We start from the raw sequence: 26,026 nt of genomic DNA, 5'->3' as shown, positions 1-26,026 counted from the left end.
CCTGGACAGCGCTTTTATCCAGACTGCCTGTTTGGAAATCTGAAAGATCTGAATTTGAAGGCGTGTTATTTGGGTCCTGAACAATCAGAGTGTGTAGGGTGCTACACAGTGATCAGCAATGGAAGCACTGCTTGGCTCATATAAGATTAGGCTTTCCCCATGACAGTAAGTAGGAGGAATAGTGAAATCTTGTGTTTAATCAAGTTACTTAGAAATGTAGTGGTTTTTCAAATCCAGAAGATGAAGGTAGAATCAACTGATGAGATTTAAAGAGCTTTGCAGTGCCCTCAAAGTAGAATTAAGAAAAAGTCAAGATCACCTGATATTTTACAGACATGTGTCCTGTGAGCTAAGCTAAGGGGTAAAAGGCATTGTTCAACAAGTGTTGAACACGGTATGTACCAGGAATGGGTAGATAACACTATTTTGAAATTTCATTAAAGTTAGTATCAGGAATACACTTAGAAATTATGAAATGCATAGCTTAAGATTGCTCTGAAAGTGCATCCGTGCTGTAATTATGGAATCAGAACTGGAAGGAGGTCAAGTACAGTCTTCTGCATGTAGAATAGGAATAGATATGTACCCATGTTAGTCTGGTCTAGCTGAAACAAAAAACAGGACTATGGCACAATCAGATCAAGAACACATTCCTGCTCATCCAGAAATATAATTTATGCTATCATGTGCCGACAATGTCCGTCTGCTATGTACATTGGACGTCTCAGACACTTCAAAGAATCAATGCCCACAAAACAGATATTAGACAGGATCACAAAGAAAAAACAGTTTCTTGCCATTTCAACCGGAAAGAGCATTGTCTCAATGACCTGATTACCTGCATCCTGCTTCAAAGACCTTTTAACACCAGGCTTGAAAGAGAATCCTCTGAACTGCTTACATTTGACACTTTACACCTAGGTCTTAACAAGGACGCTAATTACCTTACCCATTACAAAGATAGCTTCCCCAGTTATCACCTCTAATATCATTAGCTCACAGACATTTACCTCCCCACCTCATCCCCCTTCTGTTCTGATATTTGATTTGTCCTTTTCATAGGTGTTCATTTTTTGATTGTATCCTTTGGTATATATGGTTGTACCAATTTTCTTCCACAATTTGATCCGAGAAAGTGGTCTGGCCCATGAAAGCTCATCACCTAATAAACCATCTTGTTAGCCTTTAAAGTGCTACATAGTCCTGTTTTTTGTATCCAGTACAGTCCCTGCATTTATGGAAGACCAAGCAACAGTTAGATCATCTTAGCCAGGTGTTTGTCTAACCTAGTCTTAAAAACCTCCAATGGTGGAGATTCTACAACCTTCCTTGGCAATTTCAGTACTTAATCACCCCAACAGTTAGTTTCTCCTAATGTCCAACCTAACTCTCCTTTGCTGTAATTTGAGCTCATTGTTTCTCATCCTATCAATAGAGGTCAAGGAGACAATTCTTTCTTCTACCTCCTTCAACAACCCTATAGTACTTGAAAGCTGCTATCATGCCCTCTTAGTCATCTTTTTCAAACTAAACCATCCCATTTCTTTCACTTGTCCCTCCTAGGTTACAGTCTCTAGACTTAACAATTTTTGTTGCTTTGGATTTTTTCCAATTTGTCCACATCTCTCCTGAAATGTGGCACCCAGAACGGAACAAAAATACTCCAGTTGAGGCCTAATCAGCATGCAGTAGAGCAGAATTACTTCTCATATCTTGCTTACAACATTCCTGCTCATACATCAGAATGATGTTTGCTTTCTCTTTGGCAATAGTATCACATTGGTGATTCGTGTATTTAGTTTATGGTGCACTATGATACCTAGATCCCTCTCCACAGTACTCCTTTGTAGGTAGTCATTTCCCATTTTGTATGTGTGCAACTGATTGTTCCTCTGGAAATGGAGTACTTTGCATGTGTCTTTATTGAATTTCATCCTATTTTACTCAGACCATTTCTTCAGTTTGTCCAGATCATTTTGATTTGTAATCCTATCCTCCAAATCACTTGCAACCCCTCTCAGCTTGGAAGGGTTGCAAGTTTTATAAGTACTATCTAAATCATTAAGACAGAAAACAGGACCTATACTGAAACAGATCCCTGTGGATCTCCACACTATGCCCTTCCATCATGACTGCGGACCATTGATCGTTAACTCTGGGAATGGTTATCCAACCCATTATGCACCCACTTTACTTCCATCTCCATCTAGGTTATAGTTCCCTGGTTTAAGGTCATGCAAGACTGTATCAAATGCCTTACAAACATCTAGACATACCACATCTACTGCTTCTCCCTTATCCACAAGCACTGGGCATAATGATGAAGTGCCAGCCACCGGTCCAATTACATGAATGACTGTCCTGTTCAGCTATTTTCAAATCACTTGGTCCACCTTATTATTGTTAAAGTCAGTACTGAATTTCATCAATGTGCAAGTTATAAGAATGAGTACTGGGTAAAATATTAAGTTTTACCTTTGACAGAAGTAATTTCACACAAGTGACATGACCCTCATATACTGCTGATAGAAGAGGTGTGATATGATGTTTATCTGGAGCCTATAAAGACAGGAACCAAGACAGTTATTGAAGTTCACATTTGTATTCAAAAAGTTTATACCTCAGCCTGTGCGCTATATATACCCTGATGTTTACTATACTGAAAAGTTAATACCATTTTTCAATGCACTCACTCCCCTCCCCCAAAAAAAGCAGAACCCCCCAGGAATTTCAAACTTTTTAAAAGATTTTCTTGTTGCAGACTGATAATTCTCTGAAAAACTCTTGAACTTTATCTTCACAACAGCCTGGTTATATAACAAAGTCGGTTTTATTCACCTTGCTGAGAAGTCCATTTAGTTTTTACTGGGGTGAAAGGGGAGGTGTAATAGTTAAATATATTAGTGCCACACTATACAAAATAGCTGCAGGTTTAACACAAGATGCAACAGAAAGAGAAGGAAAGCAGAAAAAAGAACACAAGGAAGAAGTGGACATGTTCCCTTTTCACTAACAAAGGAAGCAAAGAATAGACTTGTAACTTAAGTCCTTAACTGGTGAATGCTAATCAACTTCCTAAATTTTGGAGGTTTAAGTGTCATAGAATTATGGTAACAGACTGTTGACAAGTGCCAGCTAGCTGAAGTCCTAACAAATCTTGGGTTAACGGGGGAAAAAAGTTCCCCTTAGTAGCCACTCTTTAAACTTAAGTTTAAACAAGAATCTTCTCCCAGTATTGTATACTAATTTCACATATCTTAAGCTCTGAAAAAAGGTCAGATATGACTGCTGAATCCTAGTTCTCATTAACCAGACTTTAAATGGAAACTAGCAAATGGAATTTGCTTGCATCCCTAAATTACACAATGCAGAAATAAAAAAGAATATATCAGAAAGCCTAGGCTTATCAGGTAGTTGAGTAGTGACTCAACTAGTTACTTTCCCCATTTGCTGCCTCTATCAGAAGCAGCAGCCAGGGGGAGGGGAGGGAGAAGCAGGAGCTGGTGCTGGAGGGAAAGCTAGCTTAAAAGCCGGTTCCCCCCAGCGCTATCTCTGCAGGGGGCAAAGGAGGCAGAGGCACAGCGGGGCGAAAAGGTGCAAGCCAGGACTGAGCAGTCCTAGCTCACACCAGGTCCCCTCTGCTTTTTAACTGTATTAAGAGTCATGGACTACTTGATTGGCTTCCTAACCACTATTTACTTTTACAGAATGTAAATTACACTGTAGATGTTAATGTCAGTTTAAGCTTCAAGCCTCCATTTTGTTCTTACAATATTTTACTCACTGATCTCTCAATTATATGAAATGCATTAATTCATTTGAGACAGTCCCCCAGACTTTCACAAAATCTCTTAATACATCTGACCCAATTGCACAAGGCACACAGTCAGTCTGCCTGCAATTTGCAAAACATACATTAATATCAGCTCCTTTTAATAGCAGAAATTCCAGAATCTCAAGCTGCCCACAATCTGCTGCATAATGAAGAGGTTTCCTCCCACCTTCCAGTGTCCGATTGACATCTTCACCCTTATAAAGAAGGAAGAAAAACTCATTAGATTTCCTTATTTATGCAATATTCTTTAAAATGAAAAAAAAAAAAAGAAGATTCAAAATTTCAGAAGCACTAAACAATTTACCTGCTCCCTTGCCACAAACAGTATGTTACTACAAGGAACAAACACAAGAGATCAGGGTCCTTCCACTTTTTCAGATGTGGACAACATTCCAGATATTGTGTAGTCTATCATGCTTACTGTGTGAATAATATCTGCATGTCAAATACAGGAATTACTTATTTAGAAAATTAAGTATTGATTTTTTTTTAGACACTTAATCCAACAAAAGTTTGGTTTTTGAAGAAAAATAATCACTTTCATTTAGTTTCCCCCCCATCTCCCTTTGCATACATTTTCATGCAGCTCGATTCCTGTTTTCTATACGTCAACTGTACAGCCTTCTAACCCTTCTGCACATGCTGATGAACTACTTCATTTTCTCCTCCTCTGGACATTCTTCTGACAGCTCCAACAACAGAAAGTAATGGTTCACTTCCACCTTCTCATATGGCAGCTGCCATACCAATCACCATAAGGCTAGCCATTAGTGATAGCTAGGCTGGCTTGCTCCTAGTCGTTTTTACAGGTCTTTGGGTTCTTTTCTAAAGGTGTCCAATGCTCCTCATCGCAAAGACTTGGCATAATATCAAAAATAGGGATGTAAAATCCCATTTAAAAAATTAAAACAAAAGTGGTATGGCAGGGGGTTGTTCCAGTTGGTTAACTGCTTGCCTGGTGTTCTTGTACAAGAATCAGGAGAATTTCATAGTGTTATATTGACAAGTTGTTTAATTTTTAGAAGTGTTAAGGTTTTAATAAATACTGAACATTTTATAGTTGAAGCACTTGGTCCCTCATTGTGCCCCTTCCTCGTTTCCTTGTCAGGGCTCCTGAAAGCTAGTTCAAAATTAAACAAATCCTGTTCTTCCTTGAGAACAACAATCAGCAGGTTTCCTCAATGTGATAAATTATCAAAATATATTTCAGATTCTTTATTCATTGACAAGAATGTAGCCAGCAGTATGCTTATTAAAACTGTGTAATACGTTCTTGAGGAGAAAAATAAGTTAGGTCAGGTTGAAGTTTCAGTTTGGGACAAACAGTTTGGGACAAACTAGGCAGTTCAGGAATTTATCAATTCTAGCCCCCGCTGTTTCATTTGTAGAACTGAAAGGTTCCCAGAGTGGGTTTGTAATATCACCACTTGAATAATTTTCTGATTAGTTCTAATCATTTAATTTCATTCTTCAATTCTTTTGCAGTTCAAATTGTAGAAGTGCATTAGATTTTATTGTCTGTCCCTACAATTTACTATGCTCTTACCCCATTAAAAAGGCACGAGTAAATTTAATAATAAATTTTAAATTCCAAGTCACAAATGATAATTTAAAAGCTCATTATTTTCTTGCTAGCCTATTCAACCATACTAAACTTATGTCTTTCCATTTTGGCTCAGTGCCTTTTAAAATGTCACAACTGTGCAACTAAGACTCTATTTGGAAGCTGAACTTGAATAAAACTAAAGGAAAGTCTCAACATCAAGCCCCTCCCAAAGTAATTAAATGGCATATTATTTTGCTTCTGGAATGCCTACTCAAATCCTAAAAAGCAGTATAAATTCACATCCATATACCACCTTTTCCATTTTTCCTTTTCATAACCACCAGCTGCAACAAGATCCCCAGGAGATAAGAAGGGCATGATTTAGAGCAGAGGTCTCCAACCTTTTTAAGCCCGAGATCACTTTTTGAATTTAAGTGCAATCCAAGATCTACCGCAAATATAAATACCTCTGCCCTGCTTCCTTCCTAACCCTTATCCATGGACCTGCCCCTGCTCACTCCATCCTCTCTCTCCTCCCCATCCTCACTCACTTTCATCAGGCTGGGGCAGAGGGTTAGGGTGCAGGCTCTGGTCTTGGATTAAGGGATCTGGAGTGTGAGGGGCTGAGCTGCTATTGGGGCAGGCTGTTGGAATGTAGGTGGGGTTGTAGGTACAGGCTCTGGGACAGCGTTTGGATGCAGAGGTGCTCAGGACTGGGACAAGGGCTTGGGATGAAGGAGGGGGTTCATGACTGGGGTAGAAGTTTGGGATGTGGGCCCCAGCTGGGCACTGCTGGTGGCTCCTGGTTGATGGTACAGTGGGGCTAAAGCAGGCTGAGGCTTGCCCCTGCCCTGGCCCTAAACCACTCCCTAAAGCAGCCAGCAAACTCCATCCCAGGTCCTGTTGTGCCCTCTCTGCTCTGTAGAGAAATGATACAGGGTGGGAAAAGGAGCAGCCTGACATTAGCATCACTCCTCTCACTCCCCTACCCTGCACAGAAAGCAGGAGCCTCCCAGGGGGAGGAGCAGCTCCAAGGCAAAGGGCAGGAGGTATGCAGCAGGGGGGGAGAAGGGAGCAACTGAAGTGCAGGTGCTAGATAGCCTCTTGGCCAAACTAGTCAGGATCACCTGTCAGAGGCTCCAAGATCTACCAGTAGATCCCGATCTACGGGTTGGTGACCACTGATTTAGGGTACCGGATAAACTAGTCACTTCACTGATGAACAGCTTCCCATCTCCGTTTAACTAGATTTCACTACTGAAAGGAATTTGAGGGGAAGCCATGAGTAATGATTCCAATGTATATGTTCTCCTGAAACTTCCCACGAAGGTTAGAGAGTTTATTTTAAGTCTTCTCCACAGATTAGGTCATCTGTTAGATAGTCTCTGAAATAAAATTTCAAGGAAAGCTTTCAGTGCTCAACATTATAGGTGAACTGTATTTCCAGCTCTCTTGCCCCTCCTTCCCACCATGCACAACTGATGACTATATCATGACAATCAGAGAGTAAGAATATTTGGAAAACAGTTGAACTTTGGAAATTTTAAAACTGGCACAAAACCTTTGAAATCTCTACTGTAAAAGCTAAGAAAGAAACTCTCATTACTTCAACCTTGAGTAAGGTGCAGTTGTCCAATAGGAACTTTAAGGAATCCAATTACTGTACAGCTACAGATTTTATCTTCATTTTTGTCCTTTGCCCTCTCTGAATTCCCAGTTACATAACTACTATTTTATATAACATATTAAAGTATTTGAATACACATCTTATGATTCTATTAATATTGCATAGGATGATAAACCATACGCCTTCTGGAATGAGCATGAAAGAAAAATGAAGACATTTATTTATGCCAAATTTAGGCTTGTAGTGGAGTAGCAGCAAATGCTGAATTCTGTATGTGAGTGCAGGAATGTCAAGGCATGAATAAAAGAGCATAGGATACAGCTGGTGCCTTAGCTAGGTTTCATTGCTGCATATTAGTAGCCACCCTCCACCCCATGTCAAGGTAGTCACATATGACAACTACAAAAGAAAGAAGTCAGCTCCCATTTCTAGGTAAAATTGTCACCTTCACATCATGCACAAATGTGAATAAAAATCTCACATCCTGTGAGAGACCATGGCATTACTTCACCATTCTCTTGGCAGTGGGAGTCAGGCTGGGGGGGTGATGAAGAATTTGTGAACTCTAAATGGTCTCTAATAGGCAGAGCCACTCATGTCCTGCAGAGTGCAAAATATCCAGTAATGTGCATGGATACTCCTGGACCAGTGAAATCTGAGTATGTACAGAGATGGCTACCTTTTCACAAATTCCTGGTACATTGTAACATCCAGTACTGGAGAAGAGGATTCAAAACAGTGGCCTTATCTAGTATAGAGTAAGTATTGAGAAGAGCTACTTCGGTGTTCAGCAGACAACTGAGCAGATGAATATTTAACAGGAAGGTCAGATTCTGGAGGAATAGAGCCCAGAGTTACTGGGATCCCAGAATTACTGTTACATAGAATGCTATTCGCGAGGGTATTTAGAGTAGACTGATGACTAGGAAAAGATGAGCTCAAGTCCCCACCCCTAAGCACCACAGTCAAGCTGACCTAAACTTGCAGCTGAAGTACACCAAGATCTATTTAAGAATGTTTCCAGTCAATTTAGCTACCCTCTCAGGGGCACAGACTCACTACTAGGTACAGAAAAAACACAAAAACGTATCACAGCATTGCGTATCTATACCAATGGCCCTTAAAGTGTAGTTTGTGCTCACCAATAACGTTTGGTGGCTATGAAGCTAGGCCAACCCTAATCTGGAATGGGAAGGGAGCACCATGCTTCCATCTTCAGTAAGGATGTTAATTAGCAGTTAATTGACTAATCGAATAGTCAATGCATTTTTGCATTGACTATTCGATAGGGTGCCTCCACTTTTTGAAGCGTAGCAACAGCCCTAAGACTGTTGCTACACTGCAAAGGGGCAGCGCCCCGGGGTCAGCTAGGGAGTACCAGCTGATTCTAGCCTCCACACCGCATTTCAAAGTGGCCTGGGGTCAGCTGGGGAGCCCCCAGCTGATCCCAGACTCCATGCAGCACTGCCACTTTAAAGTACTCCCCTCTTCTACCCCCTGCCCCCCACTGCCTCTCTCTCAGAGGTAGCAAAGGGGTGGGGAGAGTGACTAGTTGACTATCCTATAATTACTTGCTTATTGGATAGTTGACTAGTCCTTCACATCCCTAATCCTCAGCTCTGCCCTCAGCCACACTCCTCCCCTACTCAATTCAGTCCCCAATCCTGCTCTTCCTCTAGGCCTGGGTCAGCACTCTTGGGAGCCGAAGGGGAATGCCAAAAGAAAGCACAACACTCCCAGCATCACTCCCAGATCAGTTCCTCCCCAACACTGTTAAGGCACTGGCCCTGTTCTGCCCCCAGCATCAGCTCTGCTACTGAGGAAGTCTTGGCTGTGCAGTAATGGAGGGGGTATGGACTGATTCCATAAATGATATGGAGAAGTGGCACAGCTGGAAAAGTTTGTGCACCCTGATCTACATGATGGTACCACAACAGCAAAGCTATCTATTTACATATATATTAGAGCAGGGGTGGTGAGCCTAAGGCCCAGGGGCTTGCCTGGATCCAGCCCCTAAGGCTAAGGGTTCCCTCCAGCACTGGCACTCCCCAACAGGGCTGGCACACAAAGTCTACTAGCACAGCCCCTCCCCCCACCCTAGGCTCTGGTGTGCAAGAGGATTGAGAAGGAGACACTCCCCACATTCAAGGGCCACATCAGTGAGGGCCCATGACTAATTTTTCTGAGAGTTACTGGCTCCCCAACCCAAAAGGTTCCTCACCCCCATTTTACAGTGTGTCTGAATCCATTTGTTCAAGAACACCCTCTAAAAGTGGTAAGAGCTAGGGCAACCAAATTTGGAATGCAGCTTCCTCTTCTAACTTAAAGCAAGGTCAGATTGTGACAAGACAACCAGAAACCCTAGGGAAACGACTGTTTTCCATAATACGCAAAAGGAGGGGCACGATAGGATAGTGGCCACTAAGGGGCAGCAAGCCCACAGAAGAGCGCTATTCTGCAGTGTGTCCATTGAAGGTAGCCACGCCACCAAGGGAGTGGCCAGCATTAGGGATGCAAAATTTCAATTAATTGGCTAATTGAATAGTCCCAGCTAGCCCCAGGCTGCACATGGCATTTCCAAGCCTCAGCACCACAGGGAGCCTAGGGTATGGCCCTGGGTTCCACATGGTGATGCCCTTTTGAAGCACCCTTACTCCTGTCCTGTCTTCCCCCCCCCCCCACTTGCTGCCTCTGATAGAGGCAGCCAGAGAGGGGGAAGGAAGCGACTAGAGCATCGACTATCGGATAAGCAAATGTTTATCAGCGAGTCAACTAGTCATTCACATCCCTAGTCCACAAGGCTGGGGCTTCACCATCTTACCTGCCAATACATTGTGTAAGTAGCAACTGTCCCAAACCTTTCCTCCCTCCACTCCCCCAGCTCTTGGACCCCAGTGGCTAAGGTGGGAACTGAGGAAAGACCCATGCCAGTTGGGACTCTCTGCCTCTCCTCACCCAAACATACCCCAAGACCCTTGCACCCCCTCCCCAGATTCCTAAGACTTTGTCCTGAGTCCTGCAACCCCCACTAGACACCTACCCACCATTGCTCAGGCCCTTTGGGTAAGTCTGAAAGTGATGCTATAAAGCCATGTCTACAATTATAGGTGCAAGTCTGCATTTTAAAAAAATCCATAGTTAATTGCACTTCAGTAATTCCACAACTGCAACAGAATGAAGACCCGCTGGTCTAATCAATTTTCAACAGTCTGATTCTTGACTTGGGGATAGAGCATGGCAAGGAAGGAAGCAATGACTCTGACATCAACTCAGTTTCAAGTTGGAACAGAAGAGAACTAATGCAGGGTGGTTGTCCTTCCCCTCTGCCAATTACTTCCTCTTCTACCCAGGGGCTCCTTCCCTTCCCCACCTATAGTTTGAAACAAGAATTTTGGATGACATCTTGTCTTTATTCCACTTAGAGATGTCAGCAGTAAGGAACAGGTTACTCAAGAGATTAGCTGAGCAGACAGGAAAGAGGGGAGAGGAGTGTATTTTTGGCAGTGTGAAGGTGCATACAGACAAATGTTTATTAGGGTAGATTCAGAGCCTGTTTTCTCCAGTCCATTTCACTAGTGAAACTAGGGCAGGCAGTGCAGTCGAAATAACTGTAGACAGGCCTTGGGGCTAGGAAATCCTAGAGTACATCCACACTGGAAAAAAAAAAATCACATACGTATTTGCAAACAGCACTCCTAGTAACAGCTCAAGTGCTAGTACTCAGTTAAGGCATTTTCATTATGTCAAAAGCAGGTAAGATCCACCTTGCACTTATGCCTTGGCTGGAAAACAGACATAGTATTTTCTGGTTTTATAAAAGGCTTTGAATTCTCAGGAAAACTGATATGTTAAAATATTTGCTCTGTCTGAATCCTGCCTGGCTGCCAAGAACACTGTAAGAGCTTTGAAAATGTTACAAGCACTAAATTTCTATGGGCTTACCACAACAAAAAGTAAACTATAGTACAGAGGTTTACTTTGTTGGCTGCCATGTCAATGGTAAACAAATAGCCAACTCTAATCAAATGCAAACTTGGGTATCTGAAGTTTTGTCCCAACCTAAAGAATACGATTCCAGAAAAAAAAAAAACTGCTATATAAACTGAACCACTGAGGCATCTGTGTTTTGGCTGTTGTATCAGCATTTTTAAACAAAAAATCCTGCAAAGCATTGGAGTAATTCTATAGAACAAGGATGAACTCTACATTTTCTAGTGAGAGCTTCTAGAAGCTTGTCTCTCTCCTGATTTCAGAAAAAGAATTGCTCTATATTTTATATTGCATAAACAAACCTGTGCCTGAAGGATGACAGTGACGTGATGACATCACTCTGCGTCCCCAGGAGCTCTGACCATATGACCATTCTGAAATGGGAGGTGCAAGTTGGCTCTGGCACTCAGGCTCAGGTCTGCTCTCCTGGGCATGCCTTGCATCCATCCCATCCACTTCCCTGGCTCTCAAGAGCAGCCGCTCTGTACTCTGGGCTTGCCACAGAGAAAACCTGCCCCATCAGACCAATTTGTAAAGGCTGGAGTAGCTGGGGCTGTGCTGCCTGGCCCAGTGGTGCTGCTGGGGGGATTGGTGTGCAGCTCAATGAATGTGGGGAGGCAGGGTGTCTAAGGAGGGAGGGAGGAGGATAGGGTATATGTGGGGATGGGCAGTGTGGTAAAAGGGAGGATGGGTGGAGGGGAATATAGGAATGGAGGCAGGGGGTTGGGTAGCATGGGGGCAGGAAGGTGGAGGGTTTAGGGAGGATGGTGAGTGCAGGTATGGAGGCAGGAGGAATCTAATTGAAGTACAGGTTTCAGGGAGGAGAGCCAGGGCTGGCCTGGCCGCAGCCCTGCCCAACTGAGGGGAGAGAGCAGAAAGTCCACACTGGCCCAGCCTGTGCTCTGCATGCCTCAGCCTGGCCCTATCTGGAGGCAGAGGGGAGTGCCGGGGCTGCCTACCCCCAAAGACAAGGGGGTTGGTGAGTAGGAGGCACTGCACCCTAGTTATAATTTGAAAATGAAAAATCAACTCCATACACTTTGAGAGCTGATACTGAGTCAAAAGGCAGAAACTCTCCTGGTTAGAATATTTACTATACCATTTCCAGAAGAATACATCTTAAGTGTACATCTAATAATTGAATGGGTGGTACTAGTTAACATTTTACTGGTAGATGAAGAGCCACAATGAACATAGGTTCAAAGTTACAATACTGGCTGAAATAGCATCACACATCTGTTATGCATGTCTGAATAGCTGATAAAGAGTATTCCAAGGAAAGTGTGAAGTTAGGTCCTCCACGGCAACAATCTCCACCCGTCATCAGCACTGAATACGCATTTGCAATCCAGAAGAATAAGGCCTCATACAGTTAAAAATTAGGCCGATATTGCTATGGCATTTTGAGGTGCAAAAGTCCACCCTCGAGTGCTGTAGTAATATTAACCTAAGCCCTAGCATCACACAGCTGGATCAAGGAAAGAATGCTTCCATCAAGAAACGGTGTTACTACTGCAACAAAGCCCCTCAATTGCTGTAGGCTACATCTCTAAGGTTAGGTTAGTATAGCTACAATACAATGCACCTCCTTTAGATCACCAGGTGGTACAAAGGTTTGATAACTGTGGGATATCAAATTATTAGAGGATAGAGTGTGTTACTATGCAAGTGACTAGAAACCATCTTAAACTACAGTTTGCAAGAGATTATATGGGTGACCAACACACAGGTAAGAGTTTAAATTGTTTGGGACTCTAAAATGTGATTTGGAGGAAAAAGGAAATCTGACAAAAGTAGAATCTCCTTGTACTTCTCCTGCTTATGTTTCTTCTGTGGCACAGCAGGAACAGAAGACTGACCAGGTTATCAGATTTCATTCTGACATTTAAGGAAGTATTTGTGCAGGAACAGAAAAAGCAGAAGAAATGTATTCTGGAAAAGCAACAAGCCATAAGAGATGGTCTTGTGATAACAGTTAGATCAAGCATAGTGTGTTTCACTCCCAAGCCATACTGAAGAGAAGAATCGATAGACTGAGGAATGAAAAACTGGCAGAAATAAGAGGCAGAGAAAGGTACAAAATACAAGGGGAAAAGGAGAGAGAAAAAAGGAATGACTCGAGAAAGACTATTCAAGAAGCCTGCCAAGTTGGTTAAAATGGCAGCTGATGTCTCAAGATGGCCCACCCCCAGCAACTGTACCATAGAATAAGGACAGTCAACTCCCACCATTTCTTCCTTTGATTCCCTGTTCTTTGTGATTGAATGTCTGGATATCTTCTAAGTCCAGATGAAGACATGGGAATCCACGGACCATAGACTTAGGTTCTCTCGAGCTCCTTGAAGACGTAACAAACTCAAAAGATGCCAATTTAATCCTTTGTACAATAAACCTTGTATCAGACTCTAAGTTACAGAGTAGGGATGTAAGCGACCAGTCAACTATCCAATAAGCAAAAGCTTATTGGATAGTTGACTAATCCTTTGACTAGTCACCCCACTACTTACTACTTCTATCAGCATCAAAGGCAGCAAGGGAGGGGAAGAACAGGAGCCAATGCTGGGGGAGCCAGCTGAAAAGCTAGTTCCTCCAGCACCATCTCTGCAGGCAAGTAGGGGAGGCACGGGGTAGCAGGGACCAGGCAGGAGCCAGCCAGCTCTTAATACATTTAAAAATCATAAATGCAGCAGGCTATGGGGGGAACCCAGTAGGAACCAGGACAGCTGATTCCTGGTTCACACTGGATCTCCTCGCCCTGCTGGGCTTTAGCCTTTTAAATGTATTAAGAGCCCTAACCCCACTGTGGCCCCACTGCTTATCAACTAATCGACTAGTTGATGAAAATCCATTGGCTAGTTGAGTAAGTTTAACATTCCTATTACAGAGGAGATTGAAAATTAAGTAGAGTTGAAATATCACCCTTTGAGGAAGACAGCAATAGGAATAATAAAGACCACAGGAACAAGCTAAAATAAATCTGAGTATCAGAATTAGAGCAGCAAAGAAGATTCTCAAGTGGAGGTATTAGAGGGAGCTACATGTAAGATTTCTGTAAGCCATGCATTTTTTCCTGAATCTGAAAGTATCATGACTGACCATTTTTGAAGAATGGGGAAGAAAATCTCCACACTCAACATATCAACTGAGCATACTGTAGTTCCTATTCTCTTTGAAACCTTTATCTGCCCATCTAGTAATTTTATATTCCACCAAGATGACTGTCCAGTCAGCACAGAATTTGACCAAAACCCAAGGACTGCTGCTTTGGTCTGTTTACCCTTCCACGGGTCTACTGAGTGGAAAATTATATTTCCGTCCACCTGGGTGCCAGATGACAGATAAGTACTGTATAAACCTCCAAACCCAGGGGGCAACAGACATATGAGGCAGGAAACAGTTGAGGCCGGAGCCAATTAGCCTCAATATTAGTGTTACTCATCTGTTCCCAGTCTATTTGTATGGAACAGGAGCCTTCTTGTCTGCAGAAAGTTAAACCAACTACTATTTTCACAAAAATCTATGGGAAACAGTATCAGATGTGGCAAAGAAATGTCTGCTTATAATGAGTGTTTGGACAATTAAAAGACATGCATTTTCTAATAAATTTCTCTACAACCTCAGACAAAGTTGAAGATTTCAATCACCAGTACTGTCAGTGATATCTTTGAACTGTGTTTTCATAAGAAAAGTACTGAGCATCTATTTAAGAGGAATGTCAGACTTCTTGACAAAATGTACTGTGTGGGAAATGTATACTGTAAATACAAATATCTGCAACAATAGCAAATCTCAACAAGATTTAGTAAATTAACCTGAGCAATATCTTAAAATCCTGGAATACAATCCCTTATAAAAAGCTTCTCTGCTCTTCACTTTGCAGGCCCTAGGTATTTACTCCTAGAGTTATAGTACATTCTATTTATGACTTTTCCCTGCTAACCAAAATGTACCTTAGTCACAACTCCTCGAATCTTGCTCACCCTTCAAAATATTCCATTGTCATCTCAAATCCAGACACCAGATTAAAAAAAGTATGATCATCAAGTGAATTATACCTGTTCTTAGTTAATATGCATATTGTTGCCATCTACATCTATCATGAGATTGTTAATCTCACTCAAGAATAATCATTCAATACTGTGTGTAATTTTTGTTAATCCTAATACCAGGGAATACTCATATGAGATTTAGAAAAAAAACGTCACAGCATGGCCACAAAAGTCCCCACCTCTAAACCAACTTCCCTCAGCTTCCCTTTTAGCCATCCGGGGTAAGCCTGTATGACAAATAAATATTGTAGCATCAGAATCTAAAAGCCCAGGTCAATACACTTGGGGCAGAGCTTGGGCTTCAGGGGCAGAGCTTGGGCTTCAGTGCTATAAACAAAAAACTATAGTCTATATATTCTGGCTGAGGTTGGAGGCTGGGCCCAAAAGTCTATGCTAATATTTTTATTCCTGAAGCCTGAGCCAGCTGATCAGGGCCAGCCACAAGCATTTTATTGCATTGTAGATGTAACTCAAAGGGCCCAGCAGCCTTGACCAGGACATAACTTCAGAATATTAAAAGTATTTGATATGAATGGGGATTCCAGTTAATCTGACTATTAACACTGAAACAATATATTTAATTTAAACATACAAGGCCTCTGATGAGAGCTGTGTGGATACAAAATTTCTACCTGCATCTGACCTGTGAGCCACAAAAATGGTCCATGGATGTGGACATCTGTAAATTTACAGGATTCACTGATAAAAGAACCAAAGAAACTTTACACACTCATGCTTCCATTGGTATCCAATAGATTAAAAAACAGAATTGAAATGAGAACACTGTCTCCAGAGTCCAACAGAAAATAAGAGGACTGCTCTCTTCCAATGGAACCTGAAACAAAGTATATAAAACTGAGACACTGAGCACCCCTATAGTTGGTATACCCACCAACTTGACACAGAGCAATAATGAGGTCCAAATCTCCCTATTGCAACAATTATAAAGCCTGAGAAGTAGTAGTAAGATTTCATTTCAGAGAGTCTCTTTTAAGGCTAGGTCTACCCAGCAGCATTATTTTGGAACATCAACAAGGAGTGTGTCTACACAGCAAATTATTATTTCAAAATAATGGCTAGCTAGAGGACTTCTTACTCTGACTCCTGTAACCTTCATTTCACAAGAAGTAAAGGAAGTCAAAGGAAGAACACTCTTCCTTCAACTTCCCGCCGTGTAGAGAGCATCTAAAGCTCAGTTAAGCTATTTCAACTTCAGCTACACCAGGGTTTCCCAACCTATGGGTCACCATTACATTTCAAAAGGGTTGCTGAGTGTCTCCCCAGGTAGCTCTGCTTCCCCTCTTCCCCCTGTTTTTGAATTGCCTTGGGTCACCAAGTCTTCCTCAATTGTCAAAATGGGTCCCCATCTGGAAAAGGTCGGGAACCGCTGAGCTACACAACTGATGCAGCTAAAAGTGCATAGCTTAATTTGACTTTTGCCCTATTGTGTAGATGTGCCCTTAGTTACTTATTTCAAAGCATGCAAGTTTTGGGTGAGTACACAAGCTCTCTCATGAGACAATGAATCATATTTTGACTTTTTAAAGTAATGATATAGCCATTATTTCCTCTTTCTAAAGCTAAGTAAACTGTTGTAAGATCTAGAACACAGCTTTGAGCAGTTACTCTTAACATTTTGCATTTCTCCCATTCAGACCAGACAATTCAAACAGGGACTACCATCCTAAGAGAGCCTTAGCATTCCATTACTACTCAGAGAAGTACTGGAAGGGTGAGAAGTATACTAAAGGTACCAAAGAACTTAAGTAACCAGACATTTTTGTTGATTTGTTACATTGTGTAATTACAGTTCCTCAACCCTAGTAAGGAAAGACCGAAGAAGAAGGCATAGTTTGAAAGCAAGTTTAATAGAGTAGCAGAAAGAAGGATTAGGGTAGAGGGGTGAGAAGTAGGAAGAAAAGGGATGATTGACACTTAGATTTCATAAAAATCAAACAAATTAGAAGAAATTAGTAGCTTAATTTTAGACAATATTTTCAATTGTTTGTTGGATGTATATTATAAAGGAGGGTATAATTATTGGGATTACATTAAAATGAATACAGAACATTAAGAAAATCTTCCTAACTTTAATGTGGAATCAATTTCCAAGAGAAATGGTTATCCTAGCCTTCAACACACTTTAAAATAGTGGTGGGTAAGCCGCGGCCCAAGTGCTGCATGTGGCCTATCAGGGTTCTGCGTGTGGCCCATAAGACATTGTTTACCATTGCTCAGGCACAGGTTTGCCAGATTCTGCTCATTTCCATTCCCTTATTTTTTAACATGTAAAGCAAGGGCATGTGAAGTGAAGTGCATGCTGATTGCATGCAACATTGATTGAGAGCCCTGCACTCCCTCTGCATCCAAACAAAGCGCTCTGTGGTTAAATCTGCATCTCGCATAACTTTTAGGTATTCAAGCGCAGTTAGCAAAACTACCAGATTCGGGAAACTGTCTCATGACAATTGTGGCTCACTGAGAAGGAGGGCTACTTCTACAGCCCACTCACAAGCCTAGGCTGGACATTGCTGCCTTAAAAGTAGGGCTGCCAAGCAATTGCAAAGTTATTCACATCATTACTAGAATACCATTTGCTTTAACTTGGATTTTTCTAAATTTTCAAATATATTGATTTCAGTTACAACACAATATAAAGTGTATGATGTTCACTTTGTTGGATTACACATATATGCAGGCTAAAGAACAAATACATATTTCAACTGCATGCAAATACTACAGTGTAATCTCTTTAGCATGAAAGTTGAACTTACAAATACAGAATTATATATAGAATAGGGATGTTATGTATCGGTTAATAAGTTAATCAAGTAGTCAATGGAAGATGCTGTCTGCTGCTTCTGTGGTCAAAAAACCTGAAATGAAGCTGGACCAGGGCATGGCCTTTGAGCCAACTTGCAAGTGGTATGCTAACAACCACTTCATACCTGGGAACAGCTTCACCTGATGTGTAGACTGGCGGTTCATCTACTTGGCATGGCTCATGCGGGAATCAGGCAAGTAATGCCGGAAATGTGTGTATGCCAATGAAACACTACCCCGCTGTTCTCCAGTGAAACTTTTGGGTACTACCCAGGGTTACACTATTATGGATTTAGTGATTGAGGAATTAACATTCCACTATATGGTTAAACTAAAAAGGATAGAGCTGCCACTAAGGCTATGTCTACACTATAGCCATTTTGCAGGAAGACATATGCATATGAGGCTAAGCATGGAATACTGCTGCACCTCATGTGCATAATTAATGAGCGCCCATTTTGCACACACCCCCTCTTGCACAAGAGCCGCTCTTGCGCATTTTTTCCAGCTCTTGCACAAAAGCCTGTGCAAAAATGGGTGCTCAATTATGCAAGTGAGGTGCGGCAATATTCCATGCTTAGCCTTATATGCATGTTTTTCTGCAAAATGGCTACAGCGCAGACAAAGTCTAAAGGTATAAACTAAAAGGGAAGCAGCTCTCTCCAACACAAACACATACCTTCAGCCACACACATTCATTCCTGCCCTCAGGCACTCACACCGGTATATGGGTTGCAGAAGGAGCCAAGGCATGTTGCACCAGGAGGGTCTGTCTGCTCATCATGGCTGGGGAGCTGATCAGACAAGAAAGTTTCTGGCTGCAGAAAGGTGCTTTTCAGAAAAAGAGCTTCTGCCATACGCTCTCTCCTTTTATTGCCCCTGTACAACTCCTGTGACTAATCCACATTTCTCACCAGGGAGTATGCCCAGGCTTTCCTTGATCCAGCAGAATCTCCATAATTGGTCTGATGAATCATCACCTGGCTACAGGTGATCAGCCTTGAAATTTCTAATCTCAAACACAATAGTCTCCTCTCTCTCTCTCTCTCTCACCTCCCCCCCCCCCCCCCCCAGGGGAGAATGCAATTTAGAGCAAGTTACAAGCAGAGTGGATGAAAGTTATAAAGTTGCAAGGTTTAAGGAAGATTACAATGAGTTGCAGAGTGTAAAAGGCCATGCAGATGAAACAATTACAAAGCTTCAGAGAATCATTTACAAATCATCAGTAATGAAGTGATTTAGAAGACAACTGCCCTCCCTCCTGAGCAATGCAGTCAGCAGGAGGTTGTCAGTCTCTAAGTCAGGTGTTGGCAGAACCTTACAGTTTAGTGTATTTCCAGAAAAATCCAGGTGTAAAATCAAGTCAGAGCTGACAGAGGCTTTATGGAACACCCACATCCTGCATAGCTGCAAGTTTCACCCCTCGCCCCCGAAGCATGGCAGCTGCAAATCAATGCCATCCAGGATAACCTGGTCAGCGCTCTCTCTGCCTATAGGGAAGGTTGCTGTGAACCTCACCATCCCCAGAATAGACAGCCAATTGTGACTAGACATCATTACAACTGAGGACAGGAAAAATCATCATAGTGGATGTCACATTACACTTCAAGAATGGGAACTCAAGGTTTCACAATGTCTGATCTCGCAAGATACAGATATATGACCTCATGACTGAAACCTTGAGAGCTAGTGGGACACAGGGTTCAAACTCATGCACTGATCATCAGCACTCTGAGTGGACGGGACTCTATTAGTGAGTGCTGAGAGAATATAGAGTTGGTCATTATGCTTAGTAGCTCTAATAGCTCAAGATTCCGACAAACTCCAAGAGAAGATTAACAGACTACAGGTTGGACCTCCCGGGTCCAGCAGCAGTCCCGAACCAGAGTTTGCTGGAACAGTGGAGGTCAATGCTCCACTCCTGGCCCCCAACTCTGCCCCTGGACTCCCTAGCTTCTACAAGCTTCAGTGCTGCTGGCCCAGACAGAGCTTTCCAATCCATCCGCTGCTGCCAGGAATCTTTGATCCAGCAATGTATTACGGTTGCTGGACCAGAGAGCCCCATATTTGAGAGGTTCAATGTATATTAGGGTCAATTTCACTTGTGCACTTTTAATTTGAAAAATCAGCAATCACATTATAGTTCTTAAATGGGAAGAAGCATCTTATACCTTGAGGCTTGTGATAGAGATGTAGCCGTGTTAGTCTGGTGTAGCTGAAACAAAATACAGGACTATGTATTTTTAAATTGTATCCTTTGGTATATATGGTTGTGACTATTTTCTTCCATTATTTGATCTGAGGAAGTGGGTCTGGCCCACGAAAGCTCATCATCTAATAAACCATCTTGTTAGTCTTTAAAGTGCTACATAGTCCTGTATTTTGTTTCACCTTGAGGCTTGTGTGTTTTGGTTGAGAAGGACAGGGGTACTGATCTTCTAAAGCAGGAGAGGGGAACCTTTTCAGTGAGGGGGTGCCAATGACCCCCAGAGAGAAAAAAAAAAAAAAGAGAGAGTCAGAGGCCACACAAATAAAAGCAAAAAGAAAAACCCTCATTGATATGGTCCTTCACTAAGGAGCAGAAAGACATTCCATACATTACCCTTGCAAATCAGAACCTAGGAGGTTTCAGGGGGCCAAGGTTAGTAGATTGTGTCCTTCAGTCCCTTAGTGGAGCAGTGGGAGGGCTGGAGTGCCAGTGCAGGCTCTCCAATGCTGGGGGGAGTCCTGAGCCTTGGGGGGGCAGATCTAGGCAAGCCGGGGGCTGCATCTGGCACTCAGCCCTTAGATGTCTCACCCTCATTCTAAAGACTGTATTATAATGCCCGTACATAATAGGGCACATTTAAGATTGTATAGGCAAACTACATTTTAGCACTTCCTAACATTCAGGTGTTTAACTTTGGTAAGGACGAACTGGGATTCAGTTTATGAATTGAATTTACAGCCAAATATTTTTAAAGCTAAAATCTAAAAAGTTGATTCTGCCACTTGATAATTGTTGTCAATATTTTAATCAAATGTAATTAGGGTAGACCCCTCTTTACTAAGTGAGGAACTATTAGCATACTGACCATAATTATGCTAAGTTTCTTGAAAATTATTTGTGTTTTGTGCTCTTAATCACTCAAGTTTATTAATTCACCCAAAAGCACTTAATTATAGACTCAGTTTAAGAGTCAGGTTCAGGTACATCAAGTGTTCTAAGCATATGAATATATAATGCAGTCTTGGCAATAGTCAGACTAGGGTTGAGGCACTGTAGTTACACAATTAACAAATCAACAAAAATGTCTGGTTATTTATGAGTTCTTTGGTACCTTTAATACATTTATCACCCTTCCAGTAGTTCTGAGTTAGGGATGTTAGGGCTTATCTAGACTACAGGGAACAGTCGAAAGGAAGATATACAAATTCCCGTGGAATTTGCATATCTTCTTCCGATCACACATTCAAAAGCAGAGCTTTTGAAAGTGAAAGTAGTTAAGACGCGGCTTTTTTGGCCAACTCTCCCCTTTGTTGAAAATCTGCGTAAACCTCCTTTTTTGAGGAAGAGAGGCTTCGACAAGGGGGTAGGGGTCACCAAAAAAGCCGCATCTTAACTACTTTGCACTTTCGAAAGCTCTGCTTTCAAAAGTGCAATCGGAAGACTTCTTTCGACTGTTACCCGTAGTCTAGATGAGACCTTAGAGTATAACACAGGGCAACTGGTAAACATTATTGATTAAACTTTGCCTGCCTGTGGAATGGCTGACACCCCAGCTGTGGGCTCTGCAGTTTAGAAGCTGGAAGGCTCCATTCTGGTTCACAACAGGTCCCAGCAGCTGGTTCTGTAGGACTGGAGCTGGCAGGGACCAGCCAAAGCAAAGCCTCCTTAGAAGCAGGGCCAGCAGTCCCTGCCAGCATAAGATTGTTAGCAGTTACACCTTTTTAAACTCACTTTTTACATCCCTACTTTCCAGCTTGTTTTTGAAGGAGCTGTCTGCCAAGATTCTTTATCTCAAAAGAAACGTCCTTAAGAGATTTTACTTCTTTCCTCTGATCAAGTGTAGATATTGCTCCCTCTGGAACCTGTCAACAATACTCCTCCAGTTACATAAAGGGAAGTTAGTGAGATCAATATAAGGCTTTGCTTACACTGCACTTGTCACTTTTTTCAGAGGTATGGGGGGAAAAAAACGCCTTTGAACAGAAATTTTAGTGAGCAAAGCACCAGCATGGTCAGTGCTTCATTGGTAGGAGCTGCTCTCTCGCTGATAAGCACCTCACCTTGTTCAGGATGGTTTTATTTTTTCCCCACTGGGAGAGTTCTCTCCTGGCAGGAAAAAAATGGCTACACATTTATGCCGTAAGGTGTGCAACGTAGCAATAGCCTAAGTGATGCAGAATAGAGAACTCTCACACCTGCCCACTTTGGCTGTTTTCCCCAGGTCAGACATGTCCTAATATGACCGCTCCAAAATAAAGTAGAAAAAACCCCAATCTTGTTTTAAACCAGCTGTATCAACAGTATGACAAGGTTTTGGTGGTTGTAACTGTTCTAACTGGTTTACAAGTTTAATACCAGTCGGAAGAACAATTTCAGCCACCAGTGCCTAAGAACAATTTTTGTTAGGTTTGCATCATAGAGACATGCGTAACAAGCAAGATCCAAGTTCTCTCTCATTTTAACACCTGGTAGTTTATGCTCCAAACAGTTATAATAAACTGATGGAAGCAGTGTTCCACACAAATCATAGTGAGCTTGTTTTAGTTTTGTCTGGTGTCCTTATTAGCACTGTCTTAATTCAATCCAATGCCTCTCTCTGTACCCTTGCCCAGAAGGGGAGGGGAAGCCCTCCACAGCAGTCTGAGCCACTGAGTCTCCTTTGTTCACTATCCAAGAATCACCCCCAGCTATGCCCACTACTTGAATGACACCTAGAAACGTTGCCCATCTTCAACCTTTCCATTACAGTACCCTCAGTCAGTAAGCCAACTCCAGTTTGCCAGCTGAGTATTTCCGTTTCACAAACAACAAGGTGATCTGTCTTACAGATAGTAAACTGCATGGTTTGCCAACTGAGGATACAAACTGCAGTGTGTGTGGGGGGGGGGGGGGGGGAAGAGGAGAGGGTCATTAAGATTAACAGCCCAGGTTTATTGATTAATCGTGTAAACGACTACACACTAACAGCCCTAATCTAGGGTACAGAATCTTTTAATATCTGCAGGATTACAAATGGAGAGGAATCCGAGTTAATAGTGATCAGTAATTAACATGGTAGAAGACAGAACTCCATACATAGAAAGAAAGCATGTTTGCAACATTGAAGATCGTGTACGTAATTAAGATTAGAACAACAAAAGAACAAAGAATGGTTGTGTTTAGTTAGGGTAACTGGAAGAATTTCAGAAGTGCTGATGGAAGTCACTAAGATTATGAAAAAAACTGAAAAGTACTCAGTATTTTGAGTGCACAGCCAGTAAAAAGTCTCCCAAAGTGGGAATCTCTGCTACAGCAATAGGAAGTTTACATGATTTAATAAGACTCTTAATGGCTACACTGAGCTAGTGGTGGGAAAACAATGGGCAGAAGCAGTTAAAAATTCGATAAGCAAGGGGAAGAGGATCAAAGAGACAGGATGTGTGTTGGGAGAGAGAGAGATAGAAAAAAGATAACTCCTTATGTTATGATGGACAACTAATAGGTTAGGTAGAAAGAAGGAATCATTACATCTTTGAAAGGAAAAATAAAAGTTATCAGCAGGAAAAGAAGGTCTTCCCCAATTTTAGTTACTTTCTATTTCAAGATTGCGCCTGATGTCAGAGATAGCTGGAGCATTTTGTGGCATCAATTCATATCAGACATCCTTCAGAAGTGTTCAAATAGTGAGTGGCCCATGGATAGTTCTCTATTCATACAATGCTGGTTCCTTTCAAATGTTTTGCAAGTATCCTGAATAGTCAGCAAAAAGAAGAACCTGGAAGCCTATAAAAGCTACTAGAAACACACACACACACACACACAAAATGTGTTTTTCAAATAAATTAAAACACTTATTACTTTGAATAAAATAAAGATCACTAAATACATCTCCAATATTATATAAGCAATTGTCAGGAAGAAAGGTGGCCTCCCAAGACACAAAGTAGTTCCCAACCTGTTTACCATTGTAGGCCATATCCAATACTGCATAGCCATGAGGCTGTCAAGAGCCATAGTTGTGCTACTGGGCCAGAAGCAGCCCACGGGCTGAGACCCACAGCACTGGGGTCCATATTATGAGTTTAAGAAACTGCTAGAAACATGCTCTCGACCATCTTGGTTAAGACACCTCCTCCCCCTCCCCACACACACTGCCACTTGAAGAGTTGTCAAGGCAGCATTTTAAACACATACAGATGAACCCAGCCCATGTGCACAATTTACAATCCTCAATAGCAGTTGCAGAGTGAAGGCAGAATTCAGCCCCTGAGCAGAAAGGCCTTACTAGTAACAGACACGTGTATTCCCTTGCTGTAATTATTCTTCGCCTCGCTCATGGATCCCAGAGACATGCCCGGCAGATTAGACCTGCCCCAGCTGCACTGTCAGGGCACGGGGGCTCAGAAAGGGGACGCGACAAGGCCTCGAGGCAGTCCTGAGACGTCAGGAGAGCCCACCCCCGAGCTAGCCCGCAGCTCCATGGGCAGGACTTACAGCCACTACCGGCCCCCCGCACTGGCACCTCCCCACCCGCCCGATGCCGGCTCCCTCCTCCACGCCTCTGTGGGCGCCTTGGCCGCAAACAACTCCCCGTCCGGTCCTCGCCGCCCCGCCCCCCCAGCACGACCAGCCCAGCAAGTAGCCAGCCGGGCCCGGGCAAGGCGGGCTTAGCAGCCTAGTCTCACACACCCCGCCAAGCCCAGGCGCGCCAAGGCACCGCCCGCCCCCCATCGTGGCCCCTCGCGGGGAGGTGGGGGTGGCGACTCTTACCTTGGCCACATAGTCCTTCACCTCATCCAGGTCTCCATTTTTGAGGGCCCACATAAACTCCTTGTCAGACATAGCGGCTGCCTGACAGAGACGCGGGAGCGGCGGGGGCCCAGCACCCACAGGCAGAGAGAGGGGCAGGGCTGCTCAGCGTGCGGGCGGGGGCGGGGATCCCTCTCCGGCCAGCAGCTCTCGCTCCCCCAGGAGAGAGGACGCGGACGAGCGGCCGTTAGGGCGGTTATAACACCACGTTCCGGACCCCGCCGCCCCTCGCTTTACGCCGGGAACAGAGAAAGGGGGAGGGATGTCCGCCCAACCGAAGAGGAACGCGGTTTGGCAGGCAGCGCTTCCGCTTCCGGTTTTCATTCGGTCAGCCCGGCCCCCGGTGGAGACGCCACTAAACCACGCATGCGCTTCCGGGCGGCATCTCAGTTCTCTCACTGCGCATGCGCTAGGTTGGAGGTGGTGGCTCGCAGTGACTCGGGCAAAGCCAAGGTTCTTACGGTAGCTCTGCGCTGGGTCCTGCAGGTTCTCACAGTCGGTGCTTGCTCCCTTGTTACTCTCACCATGACCATCCCTTGCCATACTTCTGCTTTCACCCGCTGCCCGCCTAGCAGGGGCTGCTGTCTGAGCAGAATAAAGAGGACATGAAAACAGGCACAGGGACGCAGGCACGGGTACAACTGGTAAAATAGGGAAGACCAGATAGGGAACAAATGGCTCGGACGAAATGGCTGCATGCTACAGGGGGAAAGGGTTTTGCATCCCCTTTCTGATGTATTTGAAATAAAGAAGGGCTAAAACGTGTGCTGAATCCCTTTCGTTGTTGCTAGAAAACCCAGGCTTATGTAACTGGTTGCTAAAAGACTCGATAACTGTCGTTACATAATGCAAGGACTATAGCAAGTGAAACCCAATTCTCGCTTGTTTGTGTGCTGCCTTTGGTATCTGGAACATTTCTAAAAACCTACTCAATCAGGGGTGAATATATATATATATATAGAGAGAGAGAGAGAGAGAGAGAGAGAGAGAGAGAGTCCATGTAGGCGAACTAGGCGGCCGCCTAGGGCACCAGGTTAAATGGGGTGCTGAATGGTGGCACAATATCATTGAAGGCATTGAGGGGTTTGGAGGTGGGGGTGCCGACTGCATGGTTTGCCTAGAGTGCCAGCTGCTGGCAGCTAGTCTAGGGCCGCCCCTG

The 26,026-nt window shown here is 43.2% G+C and overlaps 1 protein-coding gene across 2 annotated transcripts in view; it reads right to left on the bottom strand.

The window, feature by feature from the left end:
• MTPN (myotrophin) overlaps positions 1-25,189 on the bottom strand; it is a 44,845-nt gene extending 19,656 nt beyond the window's left edge. The window contains exons 1-3 of one of the 2 annotated variants that reach the window (XM_025180290.3): positions 24,829-25,189; positions 3,916-4,029; positions 2,476-2,559 (exon numbers count right to left, since the gene is read on the bottom strand). In XM_025180290.3, the coding sequence (XP_025036075.1) occupies positions 2,476-2,559; positions 3,916-4,029; positions 24,829-24,900 (270 nt within the window). In that variant the 5' untranslated portion in view covers positions 24,901-25,189. The remainder of the gene's footprint in view (positions 1-2,475; positions 2,560-3,915; positions 4,030-24,828) is intronic. The other variant, XM_006114373.4, reaches the window with a different exon arrangement.
• Between the last annotated feature and the right edge of the window lie 837 nt (positions 25,190-26,026).

The sequence above is a fragment of the Pelodiscus sinensis genome, chromosome 1 (assembly GCF_052426305.1).
Source record: "Pelodiscus sinensis isolate ZL-2025 chromosome 1, ASM5242630v1, whole genome shotgun sequence".
In the NCBI taxonomy this organism is placed as follows: Eukaryota; Metazoa; Chordata; order Testudines; family Trionychidae; genus Pelodiscus; species Pelodiscus sinensis.
This window is presented reverse-complemented; position numbering and strand designations above follow the sequence as displayed.